Source organism: Hoplias malabaricus, chromosome 5, assembly GCF_029633855.1.
Source record: "Hoplias malabaricus isolate fHopMal1 chromosome 5, fHopMal1.hap1, whole genome shotgun sequence".
Classification (NCBI taxonomy): Eukaryota; Metazoa; Chordata; class Actinopteri; order Characiformes; family Erythrinidae; genus Hoplias; species Hoplias malabaricus.
This window is the reverse complement of record NC_089804.1, coordinates 11,955,911-11,982,915: the sequence shown is the minus strand read 5'-3', so window position 1 is coordinate 11,982,915 and position 27,005 is coordinate 11,955,911. Positions and strand designations below refer to the sequence as shown.

Sequence of the window (27,005 nt, the reverse complement as noted above, 5' to 3'; positions counted from 1 at the left end):
GTCACTGTCAGACAGAATTGGGGCCTGGGGTTGAGAGTCCGTGGGGAGTTTGGTGTGTTTGGTGTGCCATGTCTGCATGGGTTTTCTCCGGGTGCTCCAGTCTCCTCCCACAGTACATGTTGGTACGTGGACTGGCCATGCAAAAGTGTCCAAATGTGTGACCGTGTTGTGCCCTGCGATGGACTGGCACCACCCCAGGGTGTGTTCCTGCCTTGCACCCAGTGATTCTGGGTAGGCTCCGGACTCAACCCTGAACTTGATAAGGGGTTACAGAATGAATGAATGGATGATTGAAATCATAAATCATGCCAGGTATTAAGTTGAACTGAAAACTATGTGACTGATGCCCTGTTTAGTGTGTTTCTGCCTTGTGCCCAATGATTCTAGCTGGACATATTTAGAACCAAATCAGGATTACAGAAAATGATGGAATAAATGTATTACTTTTTAAACTGAATGTAAGAAAAATGTGTACAATACCTGTACTGAGGTAAAATGGTGGGCTGCGGAGGCTGCTGCACTTGTTGGAGGAGGAGGAAACTATTATGGTGTATTGCATGCCACAGCGTGCACCCATTAGCACACAGGAAGTGCCAGTGCTGTTACACTGCAGGATGCTCAGGTCCTGCCCCTCTGCCGTAGCCACGTAGAACGAGGAGGTGGAGTCTGACTGCCAGTGCACTACTATAGAGTTACTGTTACACACAGTCTCTGCAGTGATGTCCATCAGGGCACAGGGAGCTGAGAACAAATGACAAAGACATACTAGATATTAGCAAACGAAAGTGAACCACTATGACATTTCACCTGTCCATGCTCAATAGCTTTCCTAGTCATACTGAAGCATTATCTGTCACATCAAAATATTTGACCCCACGATTAATGAGTGTAATTAAATGGCCAAAAAGAGATACAGGTAATTATTTCTATTAAACATTTTGGATGTGGTCTTGAGTGTTTTTTAATAATAATTTCATGACATTCTTCTTAATCCTGCCTTATCTATAAAATGCCAATTGATACAGAATACTAGGTGTTGTATGTTTAAGGAGAGCTACTTATTTATGATATGGAGAGCAAAAACAAAAATGGCCTCAGAACAAACAGAGCTGATGGCAAAAGCAAAAGTAAAATAATGTTTAAAATTTAAAATAATGAATAATCATATCACAAAAAGCATAATATTTTTGGACAAACCGTCCAGCCCTGGAGTGGGCCCCTACCTGACTGGATCTGGAATGTATTACTCTGAGGGCTGGAACACTGGGAGTTGAGCGCATTGATGTGGAAGGTGTACTGGACTCCACACAAAAGGTTTGAAACACTGCAGAAAAGTGCAGAACTACTGCAGCTGGAGGTGGTGCCATTTGAAGCAACTGCCATCACCACGTAGGACTCCGCCCCCATCGTTTGTTGCCATTGTACCCAGACAGAGTTGGTCACACAGTCGAGGCTACCTGTCGCCCCCTGAGGTATACATGGAGCTAGACACACACACACAGATGTATGCACAGGGATTGGTAAGTCTACATTTTGACGGCACGCTAATGGCAATGCTCACAATTTCAAAGAGTGCAGTTAGTTGACTATAAATGGCTGCAGCAGTAAAAAGCTATTTGATCTTGAAAATAAGACCTAGACTTTTTTTCCATATGGTTTTGCTGACTGAAAAGCTACTTTAAATGTTTTGATCAAATCACAAAAACCACTGATAAACAACAAAAAAAGAAAAATAACCCCTAGTATACATTTATCCCTTTAGTAAAAAGCCTAGGCATTGAGCTTCGACTCTTTTCTATTTCTACTATTTAATATCTGGTTGGATTTGGGCCCCATGTCTAGAGCTCACAGAAAAACTAGAAGGACATTTTGTCACACTGAAAAGATCCTAGAACTGGGAAATCACTATAAAGGCTGCACTGTATCTTATCGTTTAAGTTTCATATCTTTAAACATTTGCAGTGAATGTTTATTTATTGTTCCAGTTACCTGAAGAAGTTTGTACAGCTGAGCTGGGGCCACTCTTGCAGCCACCCTTGATTGACCTCACAGTGACAGAGTAGGAAAAGCCACAAGGCAGGCCACTTATTGAGCAACTTGTGCCTGAGGTGTCACACGACAGGTTCGCACCGCCACTAGTCACTGCATCCACATGAAAGGATACTGCATCCAGATTTGCTGCCCAGGTGACTGTCATAGTCCCAGCAGAGCAGTTCATATGGACACTTACGTTCTGGGGAGGACAGGGAGCTGAGAGAGAAAGGCATGTCATATGTTATTAGTATTAGGTATGGTCATTTAAACTCAGGGTGAGAAAAGCAGAACACCAGTGAGATAAAGAAAATAATGTAACATGAGGAAGATCTAGTATTTAAGTTCTTCTGATTATTTATGTGTTGATGAGAGTTATATCTCTGTAAAAAGTCTTCCTGGATGAATCTAAATGATCTGGTATTACCAGAATACATTCATTCACTGACCTGTTTGTACTTGAGTTGAGGCACTTATTCCACTTTGGCAGGCGTTGTCCAGCGCCACCACAGTTACGTTGTAGGACGTCCCGCAGTGCAGCTGCTCCAGGTTACAGTAAGGCAAGCTGGAGTTACAGTACACTGTGTGGAGGCCGTCTGCACTCAAACCTCTTGTAAGGTACCCCAGTGCCCCGTTGGTTGTCTGCCAGGACACAGCTGCAGAGTTAGAGCTGCAGAGCAGGGAGGCCTGGACACTGGTGGGCACACAGGGCACTACAGGAAAGTGGGGATGGGTAAAGTTAAATAGAAACCAAAAATCAACTTCTCCTTTTTAGACATTGTTTGCATTTGAACAGCAATTTACATTTAAATGTAACAAAATCTTAGACCTCCCTGGTCAAATTGCAATTAACATTTGACCTTTTGCAATGAATTTTTGATTTTTTGGCTACAACTTTAGAATAAGGCTATACTTATAAAAGTTTATAAATGTTTTGAAATCTGTTTATTAATTAGGTTATAAACACATTTAAAAAAATCATTAATCATTAATTAACCATTTACATCCATTTTTACTGTTAAACCTCTGATACTGATACTGACTTCACTTTGTCTCCCCATCAATCAACATTAACATTGTCAGCTCCAGAACTTATTTCTTAATATGTTTAACCATTTCAACACCAACTGAAATCAATTTACCACTGATAGAATTTTATAATGTCTTCTTAGACATTAATTATAATGTGGTGTGTGCCTCGACAAATGGATCGACTAATTTCACATTCTCAGGTCTCAGCATATTCTTTACCTCAATATTTCCATTAGGTTCTCTGAAATTTTCTGAAAAAATCAAACGAGGTTGCCCTTTCTATCTCTGTTGCAATTGATAATTAATGACTTTTAATATATAACACCCACTTAATAAACAGATTTAAATAATTTACAATCTTATTTTGTAGTCATTTTAATATTGTACCTTTTTGGTAAAAAAAAATACATTTCCTATAACAAGATCACACTGTTGAAAAGTTAAAGACTAAAATTAAATTAATTCATTAATTTTCTGTAACCGCTTATCCAGTTCAGGGTTGTGGTGGGTCCGGAGTCTGCCCGGAATCATTGAGCGCAAGGGAGGAACACACCCTGGAGGGGGTGCCAGTCCTTCACAGGGCGACACACACACACACCTATTTTTGGCTCACCAATCCACCTAGCAACATGTGTTTTTGGACCATAGGAGGAAACCCACGCGGACACAGGGGGAACACACCAACTCCTCACAGACAGTCACCCGGAGCGGGAATCGAACCCACAACCTCCAGGCCCCTGGAGCTCTGTGACAGCGACACTACCTGCTGTGCCACCGTGCCACCCAACTAAAATTAAATATGCACATTAAATATTTCTTATTCTTAAGTAAAGAACAAGGTGAGATGTTTTCTTGTACCTGATTGCAGATTTACACTGGTCGTGCTGCTTGAGCAGTGGCTGTCCTGAGCAGTGACAGTGAGATTATAGGTTTGTCCACAGAGCAAGTTGGGTAGTGAACAGCTGGTGTTAGTGCTGTGGCACTGTATCGGTTGTCCTCTGACTGCTATTGCCTCCACCAGGTAGGAGACCCCACCTTCTTCTGGTTCCCATGACACCAGTCCTGTGCTTTTCTGACAGTCCATGTGTGTGCTGACCATGTTCGGCACACATGGAACTAAACAATTGTAGAAAAAGGTCAATGATGCACATTATAATGATAGACTCTCCTGATTCAGATTTAAAACAAAAACAACTTATTGGATCTGTTTAGCCATGTCAGACAACTTATATTCATAGTAAAACTATAAACTGAAGTTGATTCTGCTGATTCTCATGACCTTTCTGCCATTTATGTATTTTACTGCCTTTTTTAAAAATGGAATTCATGTAATTTTATGGTGTGTCCTCAATGTCCCCACAACTGCAGTATTACAAGTCATTTCGTACCTGTGTTCAGTGCGATGCTGTGGCTGTATGCACTGCTACACACACTGTCAGAGGCAGAGACGGTGAAGCTATAAGTCCGGCCACATAGCAAATTGGAGAACACACATGATGTGCTGCTGCTGTTGCAGGTTGAAGCAAAACCAACGTAACTCTGTGCGACTGCTGTATAAAAGGTGGCTCCACCACTAGGCTGCCAAGACACTGTAACAGCTCCAGATGCACAGTTCAGACCAGCATGAGGGACAGGGACACATGGCTCTATAGGAAGAACAGAAAATGGGTGGAGTTACAGATGAACACCAATGTCATACGGTGTCTGAATCCACTTGAGATTCCTCCACAACAATGTACAGTTTGAAGCAAGAGTGTGAAGATTTAGGCATGCAGTTTACATAATGCCCACCAGCAGGGTACAAGCTGCCATTATTTATTAGCTATGATAGCCTTAGGGTTATCTAACTTTTGAGAAGCACTCATACACATAACCTCTCATCATATGTTTGTGTATTTATGGGAGTTTTCTGGTGTTGCTGACCTGTGTGGAGCTGTGCGATGGCGCCGTTTGTCACGACGCACTGTTTGCTAATAACAAACACAGTGATGTTATATACATCTCCGCATTGCAGGTTGGGTACATCACAAACATTGCGTGTGGTGTTACATCCTGTTACATGACCACTTGTGCCAATGGCTTGAACTTCGTAGGAATCTGCCCCACTGCTAGCGCTCCACTGAATGTGTGCAGAGCTGGATGAGCAGTTCATGCTGGGCAGCACACTCACCGGACGACAGGGCACTGGTGTGAGAAAGCAAAAAAATTAATAAAATAAAATAAGGGAGTTGAGAAAGAAGGCTGACAACCTGTAATACACTATTTCATTTTTCATTGGAGTGCTTAAGGAGAACAATACCAAGGATTTGTCCTTGTTTTTGTGAAGAAATAGCCATGACATACTATAAAAAGGTACATTTTTGTTGATTTCCCAATCCATACAGTGCATACACCTATGCCAATTGTAATTCATTATATGTTGAGCTGTCTAATGAATCAAACAATGATCAGATGTTTTGGTTCATATCAGCCACTTCTGGTTAATAATGCAAAATGAAGAGCAACCATTTAGCAACAAAAAATATAAACATAAAAACAGAAATATGGGCTCTTTAAATAAGAGTTTCCAACTAAAAGTATGGTAAACACATATTCCCTACCTGATGACACCTGTAGGGTAGCACTCTGCTTGCCATCGCATTGGCCATCTATTGCTATGACAGTTACGTTGTATGTCTGTCCACAAATGAGTTGTGTGATTTCACAGCTGGTGAAGTTAGTGCTGCAGGATGAGATCTGGCCACCAGTAGCCTGGGCAACAGCAGTGTAGGAAACATAGCTGCCAGACGACCTCCAATCCAGCAACAACGAGTTAGTTGAGCAGTTCAGGTGCATCGACTTCACATCAGGGCTACATGGCACTGATTGCACCCAGAGAGGAGGAAAACAGAACAGAAAATATATATCAAAAATCAATATATTAAAGTTGCATATACAGTTGGTTGTTTGCTGATATTTTGTTGCTTTTTTCATACAATCAACAGCCTGTGCCCACATTGTGAAATGTGATGTTTATGAGTTCCTGTATTGACCTGTATCCCAGCACCACATAAACATCCTCTACAATATGCATTTACACAATGTAGTGTAGGGCAGTGTAGAGATTTGTAGAGAAAATATAGATAATATAGAGATAATATTCTGTGTCAGTTCATGTTGAGATGCCATCACCATACCTGTACGTAATTCTGACGGCTGGCTGGGTAAACTAGAACACTGAATCCCAACAGCCACCACTTGGACAGTGTAGGTCATCCCACAGGTGAGGTTACCCACAATGCACTGCATATTACTGCCAGTACTGTTACAGGATAAGACATCATTTGTTTTGCTCTGGGCGAAGACCTGATAAAAAGTTGCCCCTTGGCTGGCACTCCAAGACACATTTGCCTCATTTCTAATGCAGTTCATCTTAACAGAGACACCCACTGGGATACAAGGCCCTAGAAAGAGCAGCAGAAATTAAACAATGATTTTGGCATATTTAAACGTTTTGAGCCAGCAATCTGAATATGATTTCTTTATTAAAGTAGCATTTTGGTAAAAGTAACTAATATTTAGTACTCTATGACACACTGCTATGTACAAAAAGTACCACACGTCCAACTTCAGGCTATGTAATGTCTGCTTGATGTGTTGACAACTAAAAGCCTATGTGTGATAGCTTAAAAACATCACACACATAACATACCTGTGTTGAGGTACGTTAGCTGGCTGGGTGCAGAGGCGCAAAGACGATTAGATGCGGTGACTGTAACATTATACATCTCTCCACACTGCAGTGTGGCCATGCCACAGCTCGTAGATAATGACATACATGTCTCTGATTGGCCATTGGGACCCACAGCTTTGGCAGTGTAGTGGTCAGCAGTGTTTGACAGTGACCAGCTTATCTCAGCAATGTTAGAAATGCAGTCCATTTTGGTGAAAACAGCAGTGGGTGGACATGGTTCTATGAAGAGACACAAGAGAGAATTAAACCTAAACCTAGTGGTGATGTGGTCCAAAAATAGGTCTAAAAAAACCATCATATATTCAGTCTAAGCCAACAAAGCCAAGTGTGGTTTTATAAATGTTCATTCATGTTGGTATGTGTATACAAACCTGTCTGCAAAGCTGATGTGTTGCTGGGGCTGCTCCTGCATCCTTGTCCTATAGCTATGACAGTCAGATAGTACTGCTGTCCGCAGTGGAGCTCGGGGATCTGTGCATGAGTGCTGTTGGTGGTCATCTCCACTCGGTGACCACTGCCGGCTTCTGCAGTCACCAGGTAAGATTCTGCAGACTGACTTGAGTTCCAGGTGAGAGACCCCACCTTGAGATTACAGTCCATTTTGGACATCAAACCCTGAGGGATACATGGAGCTGGACACAACGACACATTCAGTTACATCACAGCTGGGATTTTTTCTGGTAAGATATGATTAATACATATTTTATGACAACAAACAGTTTCTCAGCACTCATATAATTCCAAGTACTTTTTTAAGATCCTTCTTTCATCTATCAATTTTCTTCCATCATTTTATATTTTGAGTTCATTCATTCATTCATTGTCTGTAACTGCTTCTCCAGTTCAGGGTTGCGGTGGGTCCTACACCAAATCACTGGGCACAAGGCAGGAACACATCCTGGAGGGGCGCCAGTCCTTCACAAGGCAACACATTTACTCACACCTATTGACACTTGTGAGTCGCCAATCCACCTACCAATGTGTGTTTTTGGACTGTGGGAGGAAACCGGAGCACCCGGAGGAAACCCATGCAGACACAGGGAGAACACACCACACTGCTTACAGACAGTCACCCGGAGCGGGAATCGAACCCACAACCTCCAGGTCCCTGGAGCTGTGTGACTGCAACACTACCTGCTGCACTAGTTTTGCACTAGAGTACTAGTATGTACTATCTAGAAGTTTCTTTTCCAGCTTCTAAAAAGCAAAAGTAGTTTATAAAAATCAGACAAGAATCCAGTGTGTCTCACCCATGTGGATGACTGTGCTGTTGCTGGGGGCACTGCTGCAGCGGAGGTTGTTGGCAATGACTCGAACAGTGTAGACCTCTCCACACACTAGGTCACTCCAGGTAAACACTGTTGCATTTGTGCTGTACATTTTTGTTTGGCCATGTTGATCCCTAGCAACCACAGTGTAAGATTCTGCCCCATCACTGCCTGCCCAGCTGATGGATCCCACACTGTCCTCACACTGAACAAAGGTCTCCAGATTGAATGGCGCACAAGGGGCTACAAAAGCAGAGACATATATTCACACACATGCAGTCTCATATACACACACATACTTTGCTTAACAATGTATGACATATAGATTTTTTCCGTGAATATCTGGCTCCTGTGGCACGACTCAGTCATTTGTAACTTTCACTATTGATTCGTAATATAAATAAATAGTGATAATTTGCTGAGATGTACCAGTTGTGAACTGCACAGCGGTGCTCTGTGGGCTGTTGCAGAGGTTGTCCTGCCCCTCCACAGTGAAACTGTAGCTCTGCCCACAGGGAACATTCACCTCCAGTATGGACACGTTGGTCTGGAAGGCGTTGGTGTAGCCCAGGTTGCCTGTGGCAACAATGGTGTAGCCCAGAGCGCCAGCAGCATTGTCCCAGTCCAGGAGGATTGTGTTGTTTTCACAAGAGCTGCTCACAGTCAGGTGCTGTGGCTTACATGGTTCTGAAAAAAGTTATAAATGCCAAAAGAGTGAAATCAAATGCTGTAGACCAAAACTGGAATGAAACAGACCATAGATACTAATGTTATTAATACATGTGGAATTACACAGCTATAAAAAATCCCATTCATTATGTGTATCATTAGCATTACTGTCTGAACTATTTGTTTACTGCACTGAAATAAGGAGAATATAAGTAAGTTAGTAATGAATAAGACAGAAATTAAATAAAATAAAAGTGTGTAAGCTACAGAAACAATAACAGAGCAACACGGCTCCAAGAAATGAAGCTACAAAGGTGAGGAAATATGTGAAGATCAATTAGAAAATAAACACAAGACAGACCAGCATAAGAGATGAAGATAAAACGAGAGATAAAGACCTGTTGTGATGTAGACAGTGTTGCTGAGGTCACTGTGGCACTGGTGGCTGTGTGCTCTAACAGTGAATGAATACTCCGCTCCACACTGTAACTGTTTGAATTGGCAGGTGTCAGTGGTGGAGTTACACAGTGAGGCTGCTCCTCCTGTTGTCAAGGTGGCGCTAGCTTGATAGTACAAAACATTAGGATTTTGCAGCCAGGACATCACTGCAGTGGCAGAGCCACACACCAGGTTCACTGCCACATGCAGTGGCACACAGGGTCCTAAAGATTGAAGGATAATTTTAAAGGTTAATCGCCATGTTACTATAGCCATAGTTGTAGTTCCTGTACGATATTATAAAAACAAATATAATCTCATAAAATTATTTATTACTTACGTGTCTGGAAAGTGATGTTGCTAGCCTGGGTAATCTGACACATGCTGCTGACAACTGTCAGGCTGAGATTGTACGTCTGTCCACACATCAAGTTTGTAAATGTGCAGTTGTTCTTCTGGGAGGCACATGTCGCTACATAACCATCATTGCTAGCAGCAGTGAGCTCATAGGATGTGGCTCCAACACTCAAAGCCCAGCTGACGGACGCTGTGTCATTATCACATCCTACTGCCACAGCAATGCTGCCGGGGGCCAGCGGGCAGGGAGCTGGGCACAAACATTACAGCAGACAATCAACAGTCTGTAGAGTGATCTGTGTGTGCACATGAAGAGATGATAGAGCAGGACTAACCTGTTGTCAGTAGGACAGGAATACTGAGAGAGCTGCTGAAGCTGGCGCCAATGGCCATTACAGTGGTGACATAAGCTGTGCCACACTGCAGTCCAGACACACTGCAAGATGTGTCTGTGGTCTGGCACGACAAAGTGTCACCTTGTCTGCCATCCAGCCTAGCCACATAACCTACTGCCCCAACACTTGCCTCCCATGTCACCACTCCCTCCATGTGCGAACACACCAACCGTACCTTCACATTGTTAGGGGGACACGGTTCTGAAAAACAAACATGATATTTATGTCTACATATAATCGTTGTCCAATTAAAAACATGTATCTCCATTTTTGTAGATTTTTAGTTTACTACATCATTTGTACACAGCAGCTGTCCTTCTCATTGTGATTCTCCACTGTCATGATGAATGGACCAATTGAAATGCTCCAAATTTACTTGGAATAAAATCTTTTTACGTTAATTTACATTGATAGTTAAGAAGGGTTTCCTTCTCCTGTAAAGTTGCTATTTCGGGAGATGCATGTTTTTAATTGGACAACAAATTTTCTGAGTGCATTAGCAAATTATTTTGGAGGATCTGGAGCTCTTACCAACCCAGAAACTGTGAAAAACCCAGTCACCACTATTCTGGTGTGTGAGCGAATGAATGTGGATGTGAATGAATGTCTGTATGTGTGTGAGTGAATGTGTGTGTGCCAAAATATGGATTGGCGCACTGTCCTGGGTGAAACCCTAGTGCCCGATGCAGCCCTCCAGGTTGACAGTTGTTCCTGGTTAAGAGTATGCTGCGGGCATTTGGCTGCTGCTTCTCGCCAGTGTGTGTGTGTGTGGATTGATGTTGATTAGAATGGCATTCTGTGCAGTGTTGATTGTAAAGCGTCCTTGAGTTTTTAGAAAGGCGCTCTAAAAGTGTAATAAAAGTCTCCCTATTACTGGTCGGGGAGCTTCACAATGATTTCAATCATTCATTCTGTAACCGCTTATCCAGTTCAGGGTCACAGCGGGCCTACCCGGAACCACTGGGAGCAAGGCAAGAACACACCCTGGAAGGGGCGCTACTCCTTCACAGGGCGACACACACACACACACACTCTCACACCTACGGACACTTTTGAGTCACCAATCCACCTACCAACGTGTGTTTTTGGACCGAGAGAGGAAACCCACGCAGACACAGGGAGAACACACCAAACTTCTCACAGACAGTCACCCGGAGCAGGACCTACAACCTCCAGGTCCCTGGAGCTGTGTGACTGCGATTTTAGGGTTAAAAATGTTACGTAATGTATATAACAGCAGAAATGCGATGCACTTGAGCCTAAACCATGATATTCTTAATTCTGAAATCTTACACATTCCATGCTAAACACATAATGGTTTATGTCACATATTTAATGAGCTCTTGTGATGTCCCCCAAACTAATTAAAGCTCTTAAAGCTATTTGAAAAGAAAATGAGATGAGAAGGTGTGTTTAAAGTGTTTGAAGCTTTTTTTTTGCCTCCTCACCTGTGTCCACTGTGACTGGTGCTGAGGTGACTCCAGCTGGGCAGACGCTGTTGATAGATGTGAGGGTGATGTTGTATGACTGGCTGCAGGCCATGGCGTCCAAAATGCAGGATGTCCCCAGAGAAGAACAGGACATCTGAAGGCCCTGCTGGGTAACAGCTGTAGCTACGTAGCCCACTGCACCTCTGGTGATATCCCACAAGATCTGTCCGATAGGTGGGCTGTAAACCACACTGACATGCTCCACAACACACGGCCCTGAGAGAAGAGGGTGTTAACATGGTTTTGATAAATCATAGATATCGACTGTTTGTCACATTGTTGCTATTAAATACGGCATAACGGTATGTTTCTATAAGGCAACACTTACACTAATAATAATAATAATAATAATAATAATACTTGGGTAGCTCAGTGCTGTATATAAACAGTGACACGTTAATTATATTGGATTGAATTGGATGTTTTAAATCATGCTTCTTTTATTTCTCAATTTAGTTCTTGATTCGACATAGAAACATACTATGTACATTTTTGCTGTATATGTTTATTATATTGAGAGGAGTTACAGGGTATTGTTAATTATTATCAAAGTCTCATGTAAATTATTACTGAAGTTATAAGTAGTTGATTAAGTAACTGGCGTTTTCATAGATGTGCAGAAGTGCGGTTATATCTCATCACCTGTTTCCAAGTAACCGCTCATTGAGGCAGAGACTCTGCAGCTGTGTCCTTGGGCCTCTACTGAGATGCTGTATGTTGAGCCACACACCAATGGGAGAAGCTCACAGTTTGTCTCATTATTCTGGCAAGAGATGGCGTAGCCAGTCTTGCTGATGGCTACAGCTGTGTACAGCAATGCTCCAGCACTGGGCTTCCAGGACAACAAGGCAGACTGTGTCTGACAGTCCATCACTGCCTGGATATTGCTAGGAGCACAAGTGACTGCAGAGAGAGAGAGAGAGAGAGAGAGAGAGAGAGAGAGGGTAAAATGTAAGATGCAAAGAAGAATGCCAGCATGAATGCCAATGTTTAATAATTGTTTCAACATTTTGTAAGTGTGAATCATTCAGGTTTATATTATTTCTCCCAAATCATCATGTTCATATTATAAAGTATGTATTTTTCTACCTGGATACGTATCAACAACGTTGCTGGGCGGGCTGCTGCAGTATGCGTCTGAAGCTAAAACACTAGCATGGTACACGTTTCCACAGGCAAGACCACTTATATTGCAGCTTTTATGAAAACTCATGCAGTTAGTAGAGTGCCCCCAGCTGTCCATCAGTGTGGCAGTGTAGTAGGTCGACCCTCTGCTCTCCTCCCAGAACACTGTCAGACCACGAGCGTGGCACTCCACCTCGACACTCACATTTTGAGGGATACATGGCACTGGGGCAGGAGAAAGCACAGGTCAACTGCAGACTTATGGGAAATATGGACACTATACGCAAACCAAAAAAAAAGTTGCTTTGCACCACAGAGGAAATCTATCAGAGATCTATGAGCTCGTGGATGTTTGTTGAACAATGTTTTAACACAAGTGGAATGTACTCAAGTAGTAAGTACACACAGCATTCTTATATGTACACTTGCTCTGTATGTAAAAAGACAAGCTGCTAGTGAGGAATGCTTTTAAGAAGGATAGTTTAGATCCTCTTGCTGTAAAAAAATGCACATACATACCAATATAAAACAGGCAGGACACCTGCAGCTTTCTTGGTGTTAAACCATTATGTAAATCTGCCTTAGGGGCATGGCAAAAAAGGGGGTTAAACAGCAATCAGTGGGATTTATGCTTTGTTTTTTGTTGTTTTTTTTTCGCAAAGATTTTGCATCTGTTGCCACTGGCTGAATTCACATCACAACATCTAGCTATTTTTCTGAATTTCACATTTTTTGTTACACTATAAATGACTTTAGAGACATGAACTGAGATCCACAGAAGTGGATTTATATGTAGAACTTTACCAGAAAACGTCCTGAGTGTTCCAAATTAATTTATTTTTACATTTTTTCAAGTTTAAATAGAGGAACACATGTGGTGTCTCATAGTGTGGGCATTTTTTGGGCATTGAAATTAGTTTTTTGGTAAAATTTGTTTTTTGGTTTTAGAAATTACTCCAAATATACATTTCGTGGTTTATGTTTGGGCTATGAAAAGCTATATTGGGCAATATTAGGTTCTAACAAGCAATAATGGACTTATTAGGAGTGTAACTAATAGTCCTTCTTGAGAAATTGGAGTAATAAATATCCAAAGTGTCAAAAAATGTGTCCAACAGTGCTCCATTACTTTGAATAAGGCGTTAAATAATATTAAATGTCGTCAAATGGTATTGCATTATAATCTGCAATTCCCATTATAATAGAGAAGATGACAATTTTATATAATTTAAAAAACAATATAAATAAAGATTGCACATGGTTTGCTTGAGGCAGATTCCTCATTATTTGTCTTTATAAATACATAAATTACACCACTCCAATGGAAAAAAGACAGTTCCAGCTTTCATATGACACCTTCGTCATGCATATATCTTATAAGATATGAAGGTTATGAAGCAGAGAATGAGAAAATTACAAATCTGAAACCACCAGTGGTTCATCGGAGCCAAATTGTTTTTGACCTATAATCTTAAAAATATGCCAGGGAGAGAATAAATCACTTTAAGAAATGAATTACATTGACTTCAATTCATTCCATCATTCTTGGTCCCATTCCCAATGAGCTCTACTCACCTGTCTTGAAGTGTGTAGGTTCACTTGGCTCACTAATACAGGTGCTGTCCTGTGCCACCAGTATGGCAGTATACTGGAGCCCACAGACCAGAGAGCTCAGGTCACACGAGCCTTCAAAACTTTCACAACTGTGTGAATACACTTTATCCTCACTGACTGCATAGACTGTGTAGACCAAGCCGCCAGCAATGTTCGCCCATGTCATGGTGGCCACATTAGTGCTGCAGTTCACACTGGAGGTCAGACCCTGTGGTTTGCATGGGGCTGTGGATGCAAACCATGCAATTGGAATCAGGGGAATATAATTTAGCAGTTCTACATTGTGGATATAAACCGTGAAATACTGTGACTGAATTGTATTGGGAAGCAACATTTATGACAGTTTATGTTAATATAGTTGAATGAGAAATGTATATATTCTTTTGGATGCATTTAAAGAAAATAAAACTATGTCCATAGCATGCATAACATATAATGACCCATCATGCACCATCAGGGAAGATAATAGTGTGTGTTACCTGTCTGGATGATAACAGCCATACTCTGAGAACTGTTACAAAAACGTCCCTCCGCAATAACTGTCAGGGCGTACATTTGGCCACATGGCAGGGAAGTGACCGCACAGGAAGAACTATTATGTGTTGAGCAGCAGGAGATGTTTCCATCTGAATGTTCCAGAATGGCTCTGTAGCTCAGAGCCCCAACACTCTGATTCCACCACACATTCACTGTGCCGTTCAAACACCCCACAGACGCCGCCACACCAATAGGAGGACAGGGGGCTAGGGAAATAAAGGCAAAAAGAGTGAGAAAAAGAATTTTAACCTAATAGCTTTCTGTGTTTACATAAACTGGGTATTCTAATTAGGCATGGGTTTGTTAAATTTTGCTGTTTATATTTTTATACCAACATAATGCCAAAGAGACAAAGAATGCTGAGACAAAATATGTTTAAGACACACAAACTGAAGGTAGGGAAAACTAAGGGAAAGTATGTACTATGTTTTAGCACATGGCTCTGTTTCTTTTGGTTCATCTCTGCCTTAGCTCCGCCTTCTTGTTAGTGTTAATGTTAGTATATGTGAGTGTATGTCCACCTCCATCCTCCCTCCAACCATGACACAATTGGAATATCAACTTTTCATAGCACCAATCAGAATATTGTTAAATGTGGAGCGCACCAGCAAAGAGCATAGATGAGGTTGTCATTTTTGTTTTTTAAACTACCTACTGGCATACAGAATGTTCTCACTCTATTTCTTTCACCTGTTTCATTCTGCTTAGTGTTGCTGATGGTGCTGTTGCACTGTCTGTTAGAGGCAATCACACCAAAGCTGTAATTTCTCCCACACTCTAAATTGGAAACTGCACACATGCTGTTGTTGGAGCGACACTCAAACTGATGTCCATTATTGTCTATGGCCACAGTAATATAGGACTCTGCTCCAACTGACGCATTCCATGTCACCCAGGCTGAATCAAACAGACAGTCCATCTCCACATGTGTTAGAGTGGCGGGACAGGGAGCTACACACATACAGACACAAAATATTTATTAGTTACTAATAGCTTCATAATGTTCCCAGGAAATTCATTGTATTTTATAAGAAATCTAAAATACATACTGTGATGTTTACTGCAATTGTTCAAAACTGAAACAATCACTGCTGTTGTAAGTGATTTTTTGCCTCGTATTCACACTGACCTGATTGAAGGGTTTTGTAGGGGGAATGGGCTCCAGCACAGCCGTTCAGAATGGGTGTTACAGTGATGTTATAGCTCATACCACATGGCACAATGATGTTGCAGCCTGTGCTTGTGCTGTTGCATGTGAAATAACCAGCGGTGGAGATGGCTTGTGCCATGTACAGCACACCAGGCACACTGGAGTACCAGTTCACTGAGACTGTGTTTGAAGCACAATCGAGAGCCAAGCTAAAATTACGGGGAGGGCATGGAGCTGGAGACAGACAAGAAAAAAAATTGATCGGTGGCTACAAGACTACAACATTTCACACATTCTAATGCAAAATTACACACATATTATTTTTAAAGCAAATATTTGCAAAGGCAGACACAGTAAAATGTATGACAATGTTGATAACCAGTACAACAAATATTCAAACAAATAACTGGGGACATTAAAAATAGAAAAAAAATGTTTTGGAAAGCATAGGGTGATGGCAAAGTGTCCTTATAATGATGTAAAACATATTCTCTCTCCCCCACCTGATACGGCATGTTGTACAGAACTGAGGGAGCTGTTGCATATTTCGTTTTGGGCGATGACCTCCACGCTGTATGTTAGACCACAGACGATGCTGGGAACTGCCAAGGAGGACTTGTTTGTGTTGTAAATGGTAATATGACCGTCGCTGCTCTGCACCATGGCTTGGTAGTTTGTGGCTTCACCTGTCTGTTGCCAGGTAACATTAAGAATAGTAGACTGGCATCCCAGTACCATCTGAACATTCTGAGGCATGCAGGGAGCTGCAGGAGGAAAACAGAGGTAATAATGTGTCCCCAAAGCAAAATGTGGGTCTTATACACTTTATGATTGGAAAAAAAACACAATAAATTATTACCAATAAATATAACAATGGTTAACAATACTTACAAACTGTATTTATATAAGGATTACCAAAAAAAACATACAAAGAATTCACTCGTTTCATTTTTCTGAATGTGAACAGTTAGTTACATGTTATGACAAACGAACTTGACAGACATTTAACACACTGGCTCCATGTCAAACTACACTGGTCCACAGTCTGTGAGGCTACTCCACACCCTGATTTATACTTCACTTTATTTGTGACTGTGTAGTTAACACTGATTACTAAAGAGTGTCTTATCTCACCAGTTTTGAGGAGCTGGACGTCACTCTTCGGTCCAGTGCAACTCTTGTCCACTCCAGATACGTAAATCTTATACGTCTGTCCACACCGCAGCCCGCTGATGTCACATGTTGTCCCATTGCTGCCGCAGCTTGCTTTATAACCTTCGCTGCTCTGGGCAGTCACCATGTAAGAGAGAGAGCCTTGAGATTTTGCCCAGGACACAGACGCAATGTCTGAGCCACAAGAGGCGTGGACAGACACCTGGGTTGGGGGGCATGGGCCTGCAGGGTGGAGAGGACAATGAGGGTACAGCTTTGAGCAGCCTTTTTAGAGTTAATCAAACAAAAGAACTGGTCTGGATTTATAAATTGTTGAAAATGTAAATAATTTCTAGAACCTCTTGGAATTAATTGTTCTATTCTATATGATAAACTGCACCTACATAGGCACCTATGTATATTTTGTTTTGCTTCCTGTAAAAGATCTGTTAGCATGTTTTAAATTAGAAAATCAACAAAGAATTGCATTTGATCCAAGAAAAAAAAAGGATGTCTTTACTACATCCTAAAGCCTAACTCACAGGCTTGCCCACAGCTTTGGCTTTGGGTTTTAGGTATTGGAAGGTTTACCTGTATTAACTGTTAGCCACCCCTGGGCAGGACTAGGACAGGTGGCACCCTGTCCACTCACAGTGATCTGATAATGCTGAGCACACTGTAGGTAGGTGATGTTACACATAGAGCCGGCCGTGCCACAGGTCACATGATCACTCACATCATAATTATCGGCTGAGGCGGTATAAAACAGAATACCATCGCCCACCGTCCATGAAACAAGGGCAGAGTTAGTGCTGCAGTCTAATGAGACGTGTAGATTAGAGTGAGGACATGGCCCTGGACAGAGAGAGCAAGAAGAGAAAGAAAAGACCAAAAAAAGGAAGTGAAGAGAGTTGAATAAAAGTGTTAATTAAATGCAACAGATCCATTGTCCATTTTTTTTTATAGAAAATAGTACGTTACAGTTAATGATTATAGTAAATGAAGAATAGAGCCATGTGATTTTCATGTGATGTTGGTTAATGAGCAATAAACTTTTGTTGCTAGAATAACAGTAAAATGTTCTTTTTGCCAAAATATTTAAGTCTGTACTTGTTACCTGTAGATACAGTGACAGGCTGACTGGGCATGCTGGTACAGCCACCGAGCAGCGCGATGACAGTGACGCTGAAGTTCTGTCCACATGGCAGGGTTGGAAAGTAACAGATGGTGTATGTGTTGGTGCAGTTGACCCTGTTCCCATATATATCCTCCACATAAACCACGTAACTATCAGCACCACGGGAAATATCCCACAATACCGTGGTAATAGAAGTGTCACAGTCATAGCTTGCCACAACATTACTGGGGATGCAAGGAGCTGTAACAGATTAATAGTTCTGTTCAGCAAAGGTTGCACATATACAAACCAAAAATATCATATTATTTATATCACAAGGAATATTAAACAACTATCTGTTATGTTAAAGTCAAACGTTGCATCCAGATTAACAGTTTTGTTTTGTATCTGTTTAACCTGTAAGCACCTGTGCTGAGATCCACTGTGGCGCTGGGCATGCTGGTGCACTGCTGTGTCACTCCTGTGATGCTGATTTTGTAAGTTTCTCCACAGTGAAACTGTGAAAAGGTGCAGGACGATCCTGAGGTCGTGCACTGTGCTCCCCTGCCAGTGAAATTCACTGCAGACACCATGTATGACTGCTGTGCTCCTCTGGTGTCCCATGTTACCCTGGCAATGTTAGTGCTGCACTCCAGAGAAACAGATGGGCTCTGTGGCTTACAAGGTGCTGGTAGGAAAGAATATTCATTCACACACACACAAAATTAGTATTTGTACTGTTTTAAAAGTTCATAACGGTTGCATAGTGCTGAATTACCCATTCTTGGACATACAAAATACCATAAATAAATTATTTATATCATATAAGCAAGCTCATCCCAAATAACTTTTTGCCCTTTTGAGGCAAGTGTGAGCAAATTTAGCTAAGCTAATAACATGGTAACACCACACATTATGTTTTCTAGCTAGGCGTACTTACCTGACTGCACCTGATAGTCAGAGCCTTCGACATGGCATAGTATGGAGGAGGAGGTTACAGCAATGCCATAGGTCTGCCCACAGTCTAAACTCTGAATAGTACAGGAAGTGTTGCTGCTATCACATGTATGTGTGCCATTCTTGCCCACTGCCACCGCTGTGTAGCTCGTGTTCCCACTAATAGGAGCCCACTGTACAGCCAAAGTATTGGCACTACAATTCAGATGAGCCTGTACATTACTGGCCAGACATGGGGCTGCAAGTACAGAAAAGAGGAATACAGCCAAAATCTTGAAAGTCTTCAATGTCAAGGTGACACTACATCAGCTTAAGTTGTTGTTGTTTTTTTACCTGAGTTGAACTGGATGGTTGTACTTGAGGTGCTGTTGCAAGATCCAACAGAGGAAACTACAGCAGCTGTATAATGATGGTCACACTCCAGCTTCACGGTACAATAAGTGGTGTTAGACGTACAAGAAACAGCACGACCCTCATCATTCAACAGACTAACGACGTAGAAGAGGGCACCAGCACCTCTTTGGTAGCTGAAGTTTCCCATGTTGGTGCCACATGAAACTGTAACTGCCAGGCCCGTGGGAGGGCATGGAGCTAAGAGCAACAAAGTAGGTGACACAAGACTTGATTATTTCAAAACATAGATCAGCATCAAAACATGTCATTTGAATTTTGCAGTATATTTATGCTTAGATTTGGGAATGGTTTATTACAGGTTTATGTTCTTCTCCGAAAAAGCAAAATGTCCTTTTATTCTCTCTCATAGAATACTAGCCTTTTAAATCAAGTCATCGGTGCAACTTAGCCATTTACATCCTCTACTAGCAACGTACCTGTGTAGATCTGCAGAGGTGTGCTGTAACTGCTCATGCAGGTGCTGTCTTTTGCAGCCACTTGTACTTTGAAGACCCAGCCACATTGGAGCCCAGTCAGCGTCAGGGATGTCGCCGTTGTGGTAGACGTGGAGTTAGGCCTGCCCTCCTGCTGGGAGAACAAGAAGTAGGAGACGCCTGACCATGGACTGGGCTCCCATGTAACAGAGACATCATTTGTGTCACAGAAGGTATGTGCAGACAGGTTGGCAGGAGGGCAAATAGCTGGAAGAAAGAGGGAGAGATAATGTTGTTGCTGCCATGTAACTCCAAAGCCTTAAAATCTTAATACATTTTACTTTTCCCATTCAAACTTAAGTTGGAAGTTTAAATTGGTTTATAATTCACTTCTTAAATGTGAATTTCCTGCTGTGATCACTGTGAAGCCAAAACTGTGTGTTTAAGTTTGCACTTTCCAGTCTGAATGAATGTATACAGAATTTCTGAATCTTGGCTTGTTTACAGCCAAAGCCCAGGCCATTACAGCATGCACTATTACCTCTGTACAGTTGCACCATAACAAAACCATAATACGTCCAAAAGCATGAGCAATGTCTGTGTGCATAGCCCTGTCCCCTTCACACACCTGATCTGAGTCTGATAGGTGTACTGGGTACACTCTGGCAGCCTCGCTCCACAGTTACCACAGTAACGGTGTAGTCCTCTCCACAGTGGAGGTCCAAGAACAAGCAGCTGGTGGTGTTTGTGGTGCAGTTATGGGTGTGGCCATCTGTCCCTGTCATCATAGCAATATACATCTTGGCACCTAGGGCAGCCAACCAACTGACGGAGCCATTGTTATTTTCACAGAGCAGAGATGCCTGAACTTTAGAAGGTGGACATGAACCTGAGAGAAATAGAGAGACAGAAACGAGATGGTAATCAAAGATGCTGAAGTTGTTAACAGCTAATGGAATTTTACATAGTAGATCAGAGAACTGTGAAAATGACATGTCCAAAGCAACACACTTCTAGATCACATTGAACTTAATATCCTCTAATATTAATATAGTTGCTTATGTAGTTATTTGGATATTGACCTTGTATGACAAGTGGTTATCTATATAAAAAAATACAGAACAGCTGCTATATTTAAGCCATCATTGCAAAAATTCAAATAATAAACCTTTCTTGACTGATGGGACTACGTTTGTTTTATGGTGAAAACAGTGCAGTTTAAATAGCCCCTTTTTAGTTGATGCAGTTTTAATGTTCTGACAGATCTGTAAAGCTCTAACCTGTTTATACGCACCTGCAATGAAGGTGACAGCACTGCTCTGGAACCCACCGCATGTGTTCGAGAAGGGGGTGACCACAACAACATAAGTCTGAGCACAATGCATGTTGGGTAACTGGCAGTTGGTGTTTGAGGTGTGGCAAAATTTGACATCACCGTCATCTGATGAAGCAGTTACATTGTAGCCTAAGGCACCAGGGCTGGCCAACCAGGACACTGAGGCTGTGTTATTGGCACACTGCAGACTCACAGAGACATTCTGAGGAACACAGGGGGCTAGAAGAGAAGAGAAGAGAAGAGAAGAGAAGAGAAGAGAAGAGAAGAGAAGAGAAGAGAAGAGAAATTTTAGGCATAAGATGAGGTGGATTTTGTGGCTTTAAATACATCGTAATTTAGACTTATATCTGATAAAAAACTGTGAAGTTACTGTTTTAAAATCTGGATCTTAGTACACTGTACACAACTGAGTGTAATCTGTATTGTGTGTGTGTTCAACTGTATGCCGGTGTGTATTTAGCATGAGTCTTAATACCTGTCTGCAGCTGCATATTGGCCACACTGCTGCTGTTGCACTGTCCTGCCACTGCCTGCACGCTAACATTGTATGAATGCCCACAGAGCAGAGAGGAGATAGTGCAGTTGGTCTGGTTGCTTCTGCATGAGTCAGAGTGGCCCTGAGCATCCACACGAGCAAAAAAGCTCTGTCTCCCCAAATTCTCACTCCAGCTCAACACTACCACACTCGTCCCACAGATGTAGTCCACACTTACTGCTGCAGGAGTGCAGGGGACTGGAGCACAGCAAAGAGACAGAGAACAGAAAATGATATTAGGCTACTGTACATGATGACTGCATATGATTATGATTTATAATTTATTATAATTCACATTTGTTATGTTATGAATTATGGGCTTTAGATGGTTACATTCAAGCCTAAATATGTAGCAGCCTCTTTGTCATGATGCTGACCTGCTAGCTTTGTTTACTCTTGTGACTTAAGTGCAAAATAAACATTAAATATGCTTAAATTAATCGGTGAATTAGATTTTTTGCAAACTCTTTACTGCACTTTACTGACATACAATTAATAACAGCATTGCCATAGCTGTCATTATGAGCACACACTGTCTGTCATTGGTAAAACCCACACCTGTGACAATACTGAGTGGTGCACTGGGATTACTATCACAGTGCAGGCCCTGAATAGTTCCCCGAACGGCGTAGGTCTGTCCACAGTGCAGGCTTTGCAGAGCACAGCTGTGGTTAGCAGAGCTGCAGCCTGCAGAGTAACCCAGGGATGATGTGGCATTTATGGTGACCCCCATGGCATCCTGATCACCAGTCCACGACACAAGGGCCTGGTTGTTAATGCAGCTCTGGGACGGAACCTGTAACCTGGGGGGGCAGGGGACTGAGGCAGAACAGAAAAGAAGATGAAGAGGCAGAAGGTGTAAAGTAATATATAGTAATGTACAGTATTGATGAAAAAACTGGAAGATAGACGATGTACTCAAATAAAATGTAAAATTGTGAATATATTTTCTTACTATATACATTTGGAACATCTCCATCTACACTTGTATCTATCTATCACATCTTCCCAATCATTTTTATTTGTTCTACATCTATTCCTAGCTACCTCTCTCCCTCCCTCTCTCCCTACCTGTTTTCACTGTGGTTCCAGTATGTGAGCTGCTATTGCATGTGAAGTCGCTGGCCAGCACCTTGACATTAAACACGGTTCCACACTGTAGCTGTGTGAGGGTGCAGGAGGTGTTAAAGGTGAGGCAGGAAGCAGAAGGGACCGTCTGGTTTTGCCCATAAGCCAGAACAGTGTACATAGTGGCACCAGGACTTGTGTGCCATGACACATTTACTACACCTGAGCCACACTGCAGTTCAGCCAAAACACTATCAGGGTCACAGGGTTCTGCAAAGATTAAAGAACAGAAAAAAGTGCCAAGTGTCAGTGACAAGATAAGATGGCATTTCATTTTACGTTGTGAAGTATTTAAGGGGCTCTTTAAAGCAATGTGTTCAGAATTAAAATTTATTTTATTTAGTTGATAAATTATATTTAATATTTTTTGAGTGTAACAGATCAAGTCATAGTAGTTAATTCATTCATTCATTCCTTGTCTGTAACCCCTTACACAGTAATAGTCCATCCATCCATTATCTGTAACCTTTCTCCAGTTCAGGGTCATGGTGGGTCCAGAGCCTACCCGGAATCACTGAGCGCAAGGCAGGAATACACCCTGGAGGGGGCGCCAGTCCTTTACAGGGCAACACAGACACACACACACTCACACCTACGGACACTTTTGAGTCGCCAATCCATCTACCAACGTGTGTTTTTGGACTGTGGGAGGAAACCGGAGCACCCGGAGGAAACCTCCAGGCACCTGGAGCTGTGTGACTGCGAGACTACCTGCTGCGCCACCGTGCCGCCACAGTAATAGTACCATATCGAAATCATTTTATTAATTTTTCTGCAAACAATATTGGTGTAATATTACTGTGTTTCCCAACTTTAGATATGTTAATAATATTCTGTATGTTATAGAGTGAATACAAGTGTAAACGTGTAGTAAAATGTCACCACTTTAATAGCAATATGAGCGCAGAAATACATATTAAAAGCTGTACTTATTAACGCCATAACATTCACACAGTGCACTCACCTGTTTTCACAACCACATCTGGACTCACAGTGCTGTTGCAGTGGTTGGCATTGGCTATAACATGGAGGGTGTATATCTGAGCACAGGACAGGTTGCTGAAAGAGCAGGAGAGTCTGAAAGTGGAGCATGTGCGACTGTATCCACCAGGACCTGTCAGAACACTAGTGTAGGAAAGAGCACCAGGCGTCTGATCCCATGATGCCTTCACTGTGTTATTGACACACGTCGCACTGCCACGCACAGAGACAGGCATGCACGGAGCTACCACAAGAAAAGAGACAGAGAGAGGGTTAAGAAAAGGACAGGAAGCAACTTTATTAATGGCTTAATTCATTTTTAAATATGTATTAATTAAAATACTTTATTATTCAGTATTTACATAGACTATAACACTGACTGAGGCAAGGCAATCTTGTTGTATTCTTAAAAACAGTTTAATAGAAGTTTGGACCTACCATCAGATCCCGGCTATTTAAGGGGCAGCTATTAGTATCATTAGATGATGATTACTAAATCCTGCTATATTTTAAAGTAGCTATTTCCCATTTGTATACAGTGAAACAAGTGGACAAATCAGATAAAAGTTCAAATTTAATTCAATCATTACCACAGTTTAGTTTTTTATGTTAGTTATTTTTTTACATCAAAAGTTAAACAACGAGCTGTTAATATAAAACATAAACTTTGAATTGAAATATAACTAAATTAATAAATAAATTAATTTAATTAATAATTTAATTAATTCTTTGTTTTCACAGAATACTACAAAGATGTCTAAAAGGGAAGTAAATAAATATAATAAAGCATATTTTTTTTCTGTCATAACCAATGCTCATACCAGTCTGTACTGTCTGCGGTACACTCTCCATTCCTGTGCATACTCTGTTTGTAGCTGTCACAGTGACAGTGTAGTTCTGACCACACTGCAGTCCTGAGATGTCACAGCTGGAGTGGCTTGAGGTGCAGCTGTGTGCAATGCCATACGCATCCCTGGCGAGGGCACTGTAGTTCAAAGCAGCTGCATTCAGGGCCCAGCTAACAGTCAAAGAGTTGAAGTCACAATGTAGGAGGGTGGAAACAGCCTGCACAGTACAGGGTGCTATAAAGGGAGCACAGTACATAAGGGTTTAATTGAATGATTGGATTAAACAAAGTTCCGGTGTTTTTAAGTCACAGTTGTTGTTCCTAACTTTCCTCATTTTTATTTACAAATCAGGACACAAGCATTTCAGTAGAAATGTAAGAAGCAGTAAAATACTGTATTGTAGGGCTAAATGCATACAGTCCATCCATCCATTATCTGTAACTCTTATCCAGTTCAGGGTCGCGGTGGGTCCAGAGCCTACCTGGAATCACTGGGCGCAAGGCAGGAATACACCCTGGAGGGGGCGCCAGTCCTTCACAGGGCAACACAGACACACACACATTCACTCACACACTCGCACCTACAGTCACTTTGAGGTCACCAATCAACCTACCAACGTGTATTTTTGGACTGTGGGAGGAAACCGGAGCACCCGGAGGAAACCCACACATACAGTCTATTGTTTATATTATCCTAGGCAGAAGTACTTACACATCTAAAGAGAACACACTGATAAAGAAAATAATAAAGATGCCATATACCAGGGGTGTGCAGACATGCAAAATAATGATGTGCAGTTCCAGCAGGGAACAAAAGCAAATAGCATATCTGGAGATAAAAGGCTATAGCTTTACCAGCAGGTTGTGTGTAGATGTCGCTGTCTGGGCTCATACAGGTGCCATCACTAGCAGCCACTCTGAATGTATAATCCTGGCCACAGTGCAGGCCTGTTAGCTGGCATCCCAAAGTGGTACTGTTACATACCACAGTGTGTCCATCAGATCCTAGCCCCCTTCCTATATATACCACAGCATTGGGGCTAGAATCCCAACTCAGTGTTACAGCATTAGTGCTGCACTGAATAACACTGTGGATATTAGTAGGAGCACAAGGAGCTGTGGAGAAAAACAAACAAACGAAAACGACAAATAGCAAATAATTCATTAATATTCATCAATGTCAGTTTTAACTCATTAATCACAGGCGTGTATATAATTAGAGAGAAAAATCAAAAATGGGCACACTCAAGCCTGTTAACGGAATAATTAATGCAATACTGTATAAATAGATGTTATTATGTCACCTGTCTGCAGTGTGACACTCTGGCTTCTCAGGCTGGTACAGGTGTTACCCACAGCCATCACACTGATGTTATAAACTTGGCCGCATCGTAGGTCCATGAAGTTACAGGTGGTACTATTGGACAGGCACTGGGTTTGGGGACCTCTGCTGTACATGGCGACGGCCATGTAGGACAAAGCACCTCGGCTGGCTTGCCATGTGACCACAGTGGTATTTGTGCAGGTGCTTTTGACCGTCACATTAGTGGGTACACACGGCACTGAGGAGGTGAAATGTATAACGCAGCATTTAAAAGAAAAGCTAATATATACCTCAACATATCATAATAGAAAAATGAACCTCAATATACCATCTCTGTAGGTTTAAGTCCTGCACTGAACAAGATCAGCACATGAATAATACATTTGCTTTATTGTGTTTTATTTAAAATTTGACACAATTTTAATACAATTGTATATAAAACATAAAATGTTTATATAATATTATAATAAACTCATAATAAGGAGTTTGGGTTACCACCGAATAAAAATTTTAAGTGCTTACCCCAAAAATACTAGATGCTTCAAGCTTGCTACATTGTCTCTCAGTGGCTTTTTTTCATATTCCTGAGAATAACCTGTATGCACTGTTACTGAATACAGTGATCTCTAACACAATGAGGGAGTGTGTGATATTTCCCAAATTGAAATGATCTCAATGAACACGCTCTGCCTTATGATATCTTTACATTGCAGTGATCTGGTAAATAGACAGAAATAAATAGTAAAGATTCTCTGACCTTCTGTTAGAGTCAGTGTTTGGCTGGGCATGCTGAAGCAGGAGCCATTGTAGGATCGAACCTGCATGGCATACGACTCGCCACATTTAAGAGAGCTGAGGATGCAGGAAGGAGAAGTAGAGTTGCAGTACATCTGATCCCCACTGCTAGTGGCAACCACACTGGCCACGTATCCTTCAGCACCGTTTGTCTGGTTCCAGTTCAT

At 41.8% G+C, this 27,005-nt stretch overlaps 2 protein-coding genes across 2 annotated transcripts in view; both read right to left on the bottom strand.

The window, feature by feature from the left end:
- The window catches only part of LOC136697032 (fibronectin-like), a 22,788-nt gene extending 4,125 nt beyond the window's left edge, over positions 1-18,663 (bottom strand). Inside the window, exons 1-28 of the mRNA XM_066671906.1 lie at positions 18,536-18,663; positions 18,109-18,369; positions 17,583-17,846; positions 16,974-17,234; positions 16,343-16,603; positions 15,819-16,073; positions 15,380-15,640; positions 14,632-14,895; positions 14,114-14,377; positions 12,503-12,763; positions 12,056-12,316; positions 11,372-11,629; positions 9,864-10,124; positions 9,512-9,778; positions 9,132-9,395; positions 8,494-8,751; positions 8,047-8,307; positions 7,168-7,428; positions 6,755-7,015; positions 6,240-6,506; positions 5,664-5,924; positions 4,987-5,247; positions 4,452-4,709; positions 3,922-4,179; positions 2,481-2,744; positions 1,990-2,250; positions 1,224-1,484; positions 481-741 (exon numbers count right to left, since the gene is read on the bottom strand). Coding sequence (XP_066528003.1) covers positions 481-741; positions 1,224-1,484; positions 1,990-2,250; positions 2,481-2,744; positions 3,922-4,179; positions 4,452-4,709; positions 4,987-5,247; positions 5,664-5,924; positions 6,240-6,506; positions 6,755-7,015; positions 7,168-7,428; positions 8,047-8,307; positions 8,494-8,751; positions 9,132-9,395; positions 9,512-9,778; positions 9,864-10,124; positions 11,372-11,629; positions 12,056-12,316; positions 12,503-12,763; positions 14,114-14,377; positions 14,632-14,895; positions 15,380-15,640; positions 15,819-16,073; positions 16,343-16,603; positions 16,974-17,234; positions 17,583-17,846; positions 18,109-18,369; positions 18,536-18,566 — 7,087 coding nt within the window. The 5' untranslated portion in view covers positions 18,567-18,663. The remainder of the gene's footprint in view (positions 1-480; positions 742-1,223; positions 1,485-1,989; positions 2,251-2,480; positions 2,745-3,921; positions 4,180-4,451; positions 4,710-4,986; positions 5,248-5,663; positions 5,925-6,239; positions 6,507-6,754; positions 7,016-7,167; positions 7,429-8,046; positions 8,308-8,493; positions 8,752-9,131; positions 9,396-9,511; positions 9,779-9,863; positions 10,125-11,371; positions 11,630-12,055; positions 12,317-12,502; positions 12,764-14,113; positions 14,378-14,631; positions 14,896-15,379; positions 15,641-15,818; positions 16,074-16,342; positions 16,604-16,973; positions 17,235-17,582; positions 17,847-18,108; positions 18,370-18,535) is intronic.
- Positions 18,584-27,005, bottom strand: LOC136697246 (fibronectin type III domain-containing protein 7-like). Its single transcript, XM_066672287.1, has 15 exons — positions 26,801-27,005; positions 26,024-26,281; positions 25,575-25,835; positions 24,694-24,954; positions 23,856-24,116; positions 22,835-23,101; positions 22,322-22,582; positions 21,704-21,961; positions 21,187-21,447; positions 20,521-20,781; positions 19,896-20,159; positions 19,399-19,656; positions 19,049-19,303; positions 18,664-18,796; positions 18,584-18,626 (listed from the first exon to the last, which is right to left on the bottom strand). Exons 1-15 carry the CDS (start codon positions 27,003-27,005, stop codon positions 18,584-18,586), a joined length of 3,507 nt encoding a protein of 1,168 aa, XP_066528384.1.